At 41.4% G+C, this 12321-nt stretch overlaps 1 protein-coding gene across 3 annotated transcripts in view; it reads right to left on the reverse strand.

Annotated features, from left to right (window-relative positions):
• Positions 1-12321, reverse strand: part of RNASEL (ribonuclease L) — a 236534-nt gene that overhangs the window by 79731 nt on the left and 144482 nt on the right. For all 3 annotated transcript variants that reach the window (XM_044085389.1, XM_044085390.1, XM_044085391.1), the window contains exon 4: positions 2385-2599. In XM_044085389.1, the coding sequence (XP_043941324.1) occupies positions 2385-2599 (215 nt within the window). The remainder of the gene's footprint in view (positions 1-2384; positions 2600-12321) is intronic.

A 12321-nucleotide genomic window follows, 5' to 3' on the forward strand; every position in this document is an offset into this window, starting at 1 on the left:
ATATCTGGTGTAAGCAAGTTAGCGATGATAATTGTGTCATTAGAAGTACTGTCCATAGTTACAAAGGAAGCAGTTTTTCCTCAAGGGTGATTTGACATTCTGAAGTAAATATTTTGTTTCGAAGAATAGGACCCAATAATTTTCATCTCGTACTGAAGAAGAAACAGTTGTTAATGTGACCTGCTTTTTTTAGCCTCATATGCTCTGAAGGCAGGTGGCACAGTTATTGATTATTATACCATGATCCCCCCAAAACGTGCACGCTGATTGGCCAGCGTGCCCGTTGTAAATCGAGATATATTAATGGAAAAAGGTCCGGTCGCAGGCGCGCAGTACATCAGAACTGCCGCGGATGCCAGACATCTGCGGAAGGGCAGTAAACAGGCATTATACTATGCCATTATTTAAGAAAAGTAATAGTTTCTTTTCTTAAATAATGTCATGGTATAATAGCAATAACCCACTTCTGGGTGTGGGTAATGCTAAATTTACCCACGGTTGGCTTTGTTTGGTCCCTCGGGCTTCGCCCTTGGGACCAAACCACGCCAACCGTGGGTAAATTTAGCATTACCCACACCCAGGCGTGGGTTATTGCTATAAGAGTACATCTTGGGTCATCATCTTTAATTAGTTTTGAAAGCCAGAAACTCTTGAAGGATCATTCATTCTGTTTTCAGTAAGAGAATATAAAAATGTGTGTAGTTCAAGCAGGGCACTATTCATGTAATGTAAGAGATGTGTCAAATAAGCATTAGGTGTGCTGTACTTTTCCCAGCATGCCTAATGAGTCAGTGTCATGTAAATTAAGGGAAAATAATTCAGATGTATGCACTAAAGAGCTACAATTGAAAATGCCCATGTAGAAATAGTGATATGTCTAAAACACACAAACAAAATTCATAACTCCCGAAACAGTTGCTATAGACATGAGTGTTTTGTTACTTTCAGTACAACAACAGATGGCAATTGCCTTTAATCTAGGTAGCTGGCAAGATAACTATTTGGATGGTTAACTAGGAGAGTCACACAGGGTACTGTGAAAACAAAATTTAGTTTGCAGGACTATATACAAACACAACAATGGTAGGTATTTAAAAATGTAGACTGCTTTTCTTAGAAATATGCAAGCGGATGGGGAAGTGATAAAGGCTGCAGGGAGTATGCATCTTTCTTTCTAGATCTGTATGCCCAGGCAGGTTACCTGTGCCTTATCAGTGGAGTAATGGATACTATGCAGACTAAAAGTAGTAAAGTATTCAGTACTGTGAAAATGTTTAGGGAAACAGAATTCTCATGGAATAATGACAGAAACGTGTCTAAATTCTGGTTTACTACACCCAAAACATCAAACTCTGCAGTTGTAAAAAAATTGTCACTTGTGTCTCTGGCCCCACATCCTCTGACACAGATATTCCTGCTCTGAACTACTTGCGCCTGTGGGAAGGATATATCTGGGAATCAGGAAGGCATGGGCTTCCTGACACTTTTTTTAAATTGATTTCAAAGTTTGGTATCTTGTAAAAAAAAATGTAAAAATGAGATGTTTGTCATCTTGTTTCAGGAATAGCATTTTGGCCAATTTTGTGTTAGTAAATTTTAACATTACCATAAAAACTAAATGCAAACTAACAAAGGAAAGGTTAATCAAAAAAGGTTTGGTTATGGTGAATTTGCAGCCATGAGAAAAGGTTTGAGAATGGTGACAATAAATCATGTTATTTTAGCAAAGAAGTAGTAGACTGTACCATTAGAACAGAAAGCAATGGACAGTATGTATAGTCGGCACACTTAAACTTAATGAACAGCAATTAAGGGGTAGTGGGGACATGTATTTTCTTCTTAAAGGGTATTGATTTAGTTCTGAGGTCAAAAAACACTTGATAAAATTCAAATTCAACTTTGAATTATAATGTACATATGTCTTGTGGTTTGGAGACCTGAGAATAAGCTACTAGAAACAAACGAACATATGAAGAGCACCTCTTTGTATGGTTGATTTAGGAGGCTTTGCTCCCATGTGTAAGATTTTTTTGAAGATGGCCTATTTTGTCTATTCATTGTCAGAAGAGGTTTCAGGGAAATTGTTGCTGACAATATGGCCTCTATGATCATAAGAATTGTACCTCCTCTTTCCTACCATTTAAAAAAATACAAAGAAAGAAAACATCTTACGAAAGTGTATTAAAATCTACAGTAATAAGTAATAAATTATTTTGGTAGAGTTTACAAAATGTGTTTCATTTAATTTCTATATATCTTGTAGAGAACCATCATTCTCAAATCATATTTCAACTTTGAGTGGTAAAAATAAATTCCAATAAACATAATACTCTGCTCAAGAAATATTAACCCCAGTTCTACCAAACCTTTGACAAGTTACTTACTGTTTCTTGCTCCAGAAGAAAGGGTGTTTCAAAATGTCCTCCAGTGCTTCAGTACTATCCATCTTAAACATCTTCTGTAGAAGATCTCTCGTCTCAGTGAAATCAACTCCTTGCAGTTCCTCAGACTGACAAACTTTATCAATGCACAGTTCATCTTCAGCTCTGAAAGCAACCTGTCTCTTCCTGATGGTATACGACGCCAGGGCCAGAACTCCCTAGCATTTAAATAAAATCAGTTCATGCTCAAATATACATCACATTGTGACATTTCTCATATAAATGGTCAAAAATAAATATTCAAATCAGCTTGTGAACATTTGATTACATTATTCATGCTTCATTAAACTGCCAGAATAATTGGGATGCAGGGATTAAGTTGTTTCAGGTTTCAACTTTGTTACTTAAGAAGTTAACTTGTGACTGTTTCTGCCATTTCACACTGAGCTAATTGGAGGAAGTCGGAGGAAGGGATCTGAGCTAACTAATCTGTGATATATAACATTACGTATCCTGTTTTTTGCTTATTTCTGAGTTATTTATAGCACTTTTATTTTACGCACTGTGTGTGAGGTGTTAAGTAGAATTTTCTACAATTGTTAAGCATCTGGTTGGGTTTGTTTGTTCTGATTTCCTGCTAGGAGTGTAGCATATAACTTGTTTGCATTTAAAAGCATTTTCTAGAGTCTCCTTGATCCTTTATCTGTTTAAAAATTTCTGCAGTTTTTCTACCTAAGTAGTGATGGTAGTGCAGCATTGTTCATATTCAGGCTTGTGTTTTGGGCCTAGTTGTTTGTTAGTAGAGACTGTGTGTCTGAGCGCATGTCCCAGGCTATCATAGCTTAGCCAAAGCCAGTATAGCATTTCAGTGAGAGTGAATTGTTTGTGGTCATTGGCTGACTGGGGTTGCCTGGACTATGCCTTGGTTCTTTCAAGCTTTTTTTAAAGTTGTTTCAGGTTTCAACTTTGTTACTTAAGAAATTAACTTGTGACTGTTTCTGCCCAGTCTAGTGTCATTATCTCATTCTACCTATTCCAGGGAGAGCATTTGAGAAGGCCAACCAAGTTACCTTCTGCTCATTCTTTCCCCTTTCTACTTTACAAAAAAAAAAAAAAAAAATTTCTAAGCTTGTTTCCTACCTTTCCTATAAGTTGTCTAGTCCAGATACAGATTTGCTCTATACAGGAATGTTTGTAAGCTTCTGAGCCCCCAAGCCTTTCTGTGTTGGAGAGAAGCCTTTTAGCTTAATTTTGTTTCCTAGAACTAGCCAGTTTTCTAGTTTCAGTACTCAAATCTGTTTCTTTGAGCTCAGCACTTGTTCAGAACTCATTGTAAGCACTAAATAAGCTACAAATTATTACAACACTCAACTTTCCTCACTTGTCTAGAGGAAAACAGTTTTTAGTACTTAATAAGCACCTATCCAGGCATGTCTAAGGGTCAGCTCCCGGTGTTTTCTCCTATCTGATGAATTTGGGCATCTTGGGGCAATGCTGCAATTGCCTCATGTACACAGACAACCCTCTCCTCCTACCACCCAACACTAGAACCTGTGAGAGATACACTTATATAACCAAACTGGAAGCAAAGCTCTCTTCACCCAAGACTGGACTAGACAGTCAAGAGAAGGTGGTAAACACTTGCACCGCACCACACTCATCACATAGTCCCTCAAAACCTACACCATCAAAACACACACACAGAAACACAAAACACCCACCTACATTCGGGGGGGCTCTCAAAAAAATATCTACTCAAGCAACAGGGCCCTCCAAAGCAGAAACGCAAACAACCTCCACCCCCAACACAACCCAAGTGACACATAGCCCACAAACTCAGTGTGCCACTCAACCACAGCCCATAAGGCATAACAACGTACCCAACACTCTAGTCTTAGGTGACTCTATAGTTAGGCACACTGATGTTCCACTCACCAAGCTAAACAAGGAGAAAGTTACTGTCAGCTGCCTGTCAGGTGCCAGGATCCACCACATAATGCATGCACTCAGGTCAATCCACAGCAAATACAAATATGACTCTGTCATTGTCCATGTTGGTGTGAATGACCTGAGATGCACCTCCCTGGACTACATGAAAAGAGACACGGAGAAGCTTTCTGATCTTGTAGCCCAGGCAGGTATGACCCTAGCCCTGAGTAGCATCCTGCCATCACCCAGAATGATACCACAGTACAAGGACAAAATGATTGACTTCAACAATTGGCTAAGCTTCTGGTGTCATTCTAAGGGATCCAGTATCTGTCTGCCTGGGATAACATGATCGACAAACCACGATGCTTTGCCAGAGATGGCCTGCACCTTTCACCCTTGGGATTCCGGATACTGGCTTAGGCTCTTGCCACCTCTATAGTGCCTTTTTAGGTAAGACTCAAATGACAAATTCACCACCATAACAGGTACAAGCAAGCAAAATCTGAGGGTAATGCTACTTAATGCTAGAAGTCTAAACCTCAAAATGCACCCACTCGAGGCACTCCTTAAAATGGAGAACATTGACATCTGTGCAGTGACAGAGACTTGATTCAAGGCTCCAGAGAGCACCCCTGCATTACCAGGCTATAATTCACACCACACCTTTCGGCCACCTAACCTGGACCGAAGCACTAAAGGTGGAGGCGTGTCCATGTTCATTAAGGATATCCACACCTCCAGGCTAGTTGCTCAGTACAATGCATCTGAGATTGTCCAAGTGCAACTATGTCTGGGCAAGACCACAATGCAAATTGTAGCTTGCTACAGATCCCCCACCATGCCCCAGAATTCCTCATTTCTTGATACACTGGAAAATATTAGGGTACAATCTAACAACCTAATAATGGGCGATTTCGACTACCCCTCCATTAAATGGGAAAACTACTCATGTACCAACTCTTGTGCTCAATGTTTTCTGGAATTCATAAATTCCAATGCCTTGGATCAACTTACTCACACCCCAACCAGGGGCAGCAATATACTAAACCTGGTCATTACCAACATGGGCAACCGTTTTTTCACGCCAGAGGTCAATTCCTTGTTGGTCAGATCTGACCACAAACAAATCACCCTAGACAGCCACATCCCACCCCACATTAGGGAAACCACTGTAAAAAATTTCTCCAAAGCCAACTTCATGCTTCTTAAGACAGAAGTGGCAAACTTCACGACACCCATGCTGACGGACAATAGAGATACGACTGCTGAATCCTATACAATTGCACTTTATAAGCACTTACATAAGTGCATGGATCGTGCAATCCCTAACAGAACCAAGATGCTATCCTCCAAAAAAATGAAGCCAATCTGGTGGTCCCCTGCTATAAACAAACTCTACAACAGAAGAAAGAAACTGTTTCAAAAAAGAGTAAAATTCCATGATTGGAGGAACGCCATGGACAGCCTCAGTAAGAAACTGAGATCCCTCATAAAATCCTCCAAAGTTAGTTATGAAAACAAAATCGCCACTGATTCTAAAGACAACCACAAAGCATTCTATAGCTATGCCCAGAATCTCAATGGCAACACTCAGATCTGCTCTGAGTTACAGCACAATGGCACTAAATATACAGAACCAACTGATATTGCCAACATCCTGGCAGATAGGTTCAGTGCTAACTGTACCCCTCTCTCATCCCCTAAAAAGCCCATCTCTATACCGGAAGAATGCAAAGTACCTGTAATCACGGCTGCACAGGTAAAAACACACTATCCAAAGCCAAGAACACAGCATCCATGGGACCTGACAACATCCCAGGCTGCATTCTACATGAACTACAGAATGAACTAGCACCCCACCTAAGTACCATGTTTAATCATAGCCTCACCTCAGGCTTTGTGCCCACTGAATGGCACACAGCAATGGTTATCCCACTTCACAATGGGGGAGCCACCATGGACCCTGGGAACTACCGCCCCATTAGCCTGACGAGCCTGGTCTGCAAGGTAATGGAGCGTATCATCATGGAACTTATAAACAATGACATTGGTAATCTCCAAACTCTGGACCCTACCCAGTTCAGGTTTGTAAAAGGCAGATCATGTCTCCTAAACCTGATAGACTTCTTTGAAGCAGTCACCAAAGCCGTAGATGAGGGTAAGGTGGTTCACACAGCCTATCTAGATCTCGCCAAGGCTTTCAATATCACCACCCACTCTGGAATTATACACAAACTCACTAAACTAGGTATAAATCCCTATGTCACAAGATGGGTTGCCAACTAGCACACTGACAGAACCCACACTGTAAAAGTAGCACGCTCGAAATCCAACTTCAGACCAGTGACAAGTGGAGTACCACAAGGTTCAGTCCTAGGTCCTCTCCTGTTTGGTATCTACTTCTCTGTAGTACAGGCTAACCCAAAAGGTCTTTAGCTAACAAAGTTTGCAGATGACTGCAAACTAGGAGCCATAATCAAAACTAAAGATGTGGACATCCTACAAAAGGGCCTCACTGAGACAGATGCCTGGTGTCAAAGCCATGGCCTGAAGCTCAATGCCAAAAAGTGCATTGTCATCCCTTTTGGTAAAAACTCTGTACCCATGAACTACCACATAGGCGGTAGTCTACTTAACACTGAAAGTGTGATAAGAGACCTTGGGACATAGGTGGACAGTAGTCTCTCCTTTGATAATCACATTGCCACAGTAGTCAGGAAGTCCTTCTACATGGCACACCTCATCACAAAAGGTTTCTCATCCAGGAAGAACGATGTCATTGCTCCCCTCTACTCATCACTTATTAGACCCATTATAGAGTACAATGCCCCTTTTGGTATGTACCTCACAAGACATCTACAACAACTGGAAAGGTCACAGAAGTACCTCAACAAAGAGGATTACCGGCCTCAAACAGATGCCCTGTGCAGACTGTCTCAAAAAACTCCAACTTTACTCTGTCGCATATCGCCTACTCAGAGGCGATCTCTGCCTAACATACAAAGCTATGTCAAACCCAGAGCTGTTGGACATGCAACACGTAAAGAAATCCTAATCCCTTTGAGCTACATGCTCTAGGGACCTAAACCTTGTCACCACAACAGAACATGCTGGAGGGATAGATTCCTGTCCCAGAGACTTCCCATACTCTGGAACAAACGACTTATCTATGTCAAACAAAACTCATCATTAGCACTCAAGAAAAATCCTGATGATTGGATGGGAGATAAGAAATTCACCCCGGGGATCACTTCTGTGGCTCTGCTTGACAGGGGCAAAGGAAAATAATTTTCTTGGTTGGCAAAAGCCAGGGTACCGTTTGGCTAGGCTTATATAGGCCCTAGGGCCAATAGCCTAGTACCTACCTATGAACTGTTATACTTCAGCATTGAGATGCCTTCTAAACAACAAAGACATATTGATATTAACACAGGTGGCAAGTGCCATATAACAATTATTCTCATCCTTGCAGAGTGATGACAGTCTAATTTATTTTTTCATGTATAGTAATTTTTCATTCCAGTTTTCAGGAAAATAATTTTGTATTACCATTGATTTTACAAGTAAAGCTGGTGTTATTAAATAAATTGTGTTCATGTAGTTACACATGTAGAAGTATTGTGGTAAATTTGGTGATTTGTCTTCTTAATTCAGCCCTCTGGGGAAAAACATACTACTGTTAAACCAAGCCATTTTACCTACAACACCTTTATTTTGTCAGTGCCCTGTTCTTAAATCAGAATGCAATATGGAAACTACTTTTACTAAAAAAAATGGAAAACAGCAAAGCCTTTCATCCCTCCAGTGGCTTTTTCTAATTTTATTCTGTTTACTGAATTGTTCACCAGGTACATAAGCTTGTCCTAAAGGCCTTTTCATCTATGACGTGGGCCAAAGACATATATAAATGTGATAAAATATATAGCAAAAGACACAATTCTGTGGTTCATAAAAAAAATATATAGAAGTGTTTCCTTGAGAAAGTTACTATAACCGTACACAATTAAATACTGTAGTCATTTTATAAATGTTATAAAATACTATACTAGCAGTTTACTGTGAAAAAGAAAGGTTCTTTGTTAAATTCAAATGAAAATTTAATCAATGGTGTCAGCCTATGTCTTTATAACTTAATTAGATGGAATAATTTTTGATAAGTAGTCTTCGGTTCTTTCCTGATATTAGGTGACTGGCTATACTAGCTTTCCAGTATAGTCACTGTATATGCTCCCTCATCAAGTGCAAGAGTAAAAGGGGGGGGGGGGGTGCTTTAAGGTATGAGACTCTTATTCAGTGGACCTAATGGAATGGTGGTGCATACACACTGTCAATGTGAGCCAATGGAAGACAGTGCTCCAGTCTGAGTAATTTAAAGGTCAGGGCATTTAATGTTAATATGGTCTGTGCAGTTATATGAAGCCAACTTGCTTTACTGGGCAAAGCATCGGTGCTACTATGTTTATGACAAAGAAATAAACAGACTTTGTTAACTGCTTTCTACGGTAACAATGTAAGGTAAATGAAATGCCATTAGGAACATTCAAAGCTAGAGATGAACAAATTAACAATAGCTTTGCAAGCCTCTGGAGTGAGGTGAATAATTGTGTATATCTGACTTTATGTTGCTGGAATACTTTGTCAACTGTTGCTTGTATGTGAAATATGGAGGAGAGGTTTGGATCCTGAGGAATGCTTTGTAGCTTAAAAAGTAGGTAATATCCAACTCAGCATCCTTAATAATTAGTGTGTTGGCCTGCTACATTTTTAACATCTGCCAAAGATTCTTGTTACTGCTTTTGTGTTGGTTATAGGTTCATAGGTTGGTACTAGGCTATCTGCCCGAAGGCATTTATAAGCCTAGCCAGAATGTGTTGGCTTTTGCCACCCCCTTAGATTAGTTCCCCATGCCTCTGTCCAGCAGTGCCACTGAAATGATCCCCAAGGTAAACTTTCTGTTTCCCATCCAGTCGTCAAGGTTTCTTTTGAAGAGTGTTAGTGAGGAGCTCTGCCTAATGTAGATTGGGATCTTGTTCCAAAGCATGGGAAGTCTCTGGGACAGGAATCTACCCCTCCAGCACATCCTATTTATTGTTGTGGTGAGGTTTAGATCCCTAGAGCATGTGGCTCGAAGGGATAAGGTTTTCTTTAGGTGGAGCATGTCCATCAATTCTGGGTTGGACATGGCCTTGTATGTCAGGCAGAGATCACCTCTGAGTAGGTGGTATGCATCTGAGTGCAACTGGAGTTTCTTCAGTCGAGATGCATAGGGCATCTGTTTGAGGCCAATGATCCTCTTGTTGAGGTACTTCTGTGGTCTTTCCAGCTGTTGCAGGTGTCTTATAAGGTATATCCCAAATGGGGTGTTGTACTCTATGATGGGTCTGATGAGTGATGAGTAGAGGGGCACAATGACCTCTTTTGATCTGGATGCGAACCCTTTTGTGATTAGGTGGGCCATGTAGAAGGATTTTCTAACCACTTCGGCAATGTGATTATCAAAGGTGAGATCTACCTGTTTGGGTCCCCAGATTCCTTATTACGTCTTCCGTATTTAGGGGACTACCACCTATGTGGTAGTTTGTGGGTACTTTGTTTTTTCCAAAGGGGATGACGGGATGACTATGCACTTCTTGGCATTTAGCTTGAGGCCATGATTTTGACACCAGGTATCCGTCTCAGTGAAACCCTTTTGGAGGATGTCTGTGTCAGCCGGAGAGTCAATTATAGCCCCAAGTTTGCAGTCGTCTGCGAACTTGGTAATCCATAGTCCTCCTGTGCTTGCCTGTACCTCTGAGAAGTGTATGCTGAACAGGATGGGTCCTAGGACTGAGCCCTGGGGAACGCCACTTGTAACTGGTTTAGAGTCGGACCTAGCTCCCGCAACTCTCACCATGTGGGTTCTGTCCATGAGCCAGTTGGCAACCCATCTTGTGACGTAGAGGTTTATGTTCAGGCTGGTGAGCTTGTCTATAATACCGGAATGGGGAATGATGTCGAAGGCCTTAGCGAGGTCTAGGTAGGCTGTGTGTACCACCTTTCCCTCATCTATAGCCTTGGCAACTGTCTCAAAGAAGTCCACCAGGTTTAGGAGGCATGACCTGCCCTTAAAGCCAAACTGGGTAGGATCCAGTGTTTGGAGGTTCCCAATGTCTCTGTTAATGAGTTCCATGATGATGTGCTCCATAGCCTTGCAGACCAAGCTAGTCAGGCTTATAGGGCGATAGTTCCCGGGGTTTGCTGTGGCTCCACCTTTGTGAAGTGGAATAACCGTTGCTGTGCGCCACTCTATCGGTATGTAGCCTATGGAAAGGCTGAGTTTGAACAGTGGGTTTAGGTGAGGGGTTAGTTCATCTTTGAGCTCATGTAGGATGCAGCCTGGTACACCATCTGGTCCCAGGTTAGAGGCCAAAACATCATTATGGAATTCCCATGTACATTTTACTAGGCTAAGAAAGAATCCTACACATTGTTAAATCAATGCCTGCTTTGTTAAATACCTAATAAACCATCAGAGAGGACCCTCTGCAGAACCATTGCTGTCCAAATCTATATTTATTTACCCTTGCAAAAAGGAGTCCATGATTCATAGTTTTCATACACAGTAAATAAAATGATGATCACTGAAGTAGTTAGTATCATCATTCTATACTTGTGTAAACATAACAACTGAGTGTGTATTTTTGAGTGCAATACACATTTTGGAATCGTGTTTGGAATGGACTAGCAATCTGTATTTGGAGTGGTGCTGAATTACTTCCTGTAAACCACTTCCTGTAGACTTTTTTTTTTTTATAGGTAGGTTCATAGGTAGGTACTAGGCTATCGGCCCTAGGGCCCATACAAGCCTAGTCAAAAAATGTACCCTGGCTTTCACCACCCAAGAAAAGTATTTTCCTGTGCCCCTGTCGAGCAGAGCCACAGAAGTGATCCCCAGGGAGAATTTCCAATTTCCCATCCAATCATCAATATTTTTCTTGAAGAGTGCTAATAAGGAGCTCTGTTTGACATAGATAGGTAGTCTGTTCCAGGGTATGGAAAGTCTCTGGGACAGGAATCTATCCCTCCAGCATGTTCTGTTTATTGTGGTGACAAGGTTTAGGTCCCTAGAGCGTGTAGCTCGGAGGGATTGGGATTTATTTAAGTGGAGCATGTCCAACAGCTCTGGGTTTGACATAGCTTTGTATGTTAGGCAGAGATTGCCCCTCAGTAGGCGATATGCGATGGAGTAAAGCTGTAGTTTTTTGAGATGGTCTGCATAGGGCAACTGTTTGAGGCCAGTAATCCTCTTTGTGAGGTATTTCTGTGGTCTTTCCAGTTGTTGTAGATGTCTTGTGAGGTACATACCAAAAGGGGCATTGTACTCTATAATGAGTCTAATGAATGATGAGTAGAGGGGAACAATGACCTCTTTTTTTCTGGATGAGAATCCTTTTGTGATGAGATGAGCCACGTAGAAGGATTTCCTGACCACTGTGGTGATGTGATTATCGAAGGAGAGACTACTGTCCACCTGTGTCCCAAGGTCTCATCACATTTTTGGCATTAAGTAGACTACCAGCTATGTGGTAGTTCATGGGTACAGAGTTTTTACCAGAGGGGATGACAATACACTTTTTGGCATTGAGCTTCAGGCCATGGCTTTGACACCAGGTATCTGTCTCAGTGAGGCCCTTTTGTAGTTTGTCCACATTGTTAGGAGTTTCGATTATGGCTCCTAGTTTGCAGTCATCTGCAAACTTTGTTAATAAAGACCTTCTGTGCTGGCCTGCACTTCAGAGAAGTAGATACCAAACAGGAGAGGACCCAGGACTGAACCCTATGGTACTCCACTTGTGCCTGGTCTGATGCCAGATTTGGAATCCGCTACTTTCACAGTGTGGGTTCTGTCCATGAGCCAGTTGGCAACCCATCTTGTGACATAGGGATTTATACCTAGTTTAGTGAGCTTATCTATAATTCCAGAGTGGAGGATGGTGTCGAAAGCCTTGACGAGATCTAGATAAGCTGT

This window comes from Protopterus annectens, chromosome 10.part0, assembly GCF_019279795.1.
Source record: "Protopterus annectens isolate FY-2018-M chromosome 10.part0, PAN1.0, whole genome shotgun sequence".
NCBI classification, from domain to species: Eukaryota; Metazoa; Chordata; order Ceratodontiformes; family Protopteridae; genus Protopterus; species Protopterus annectens.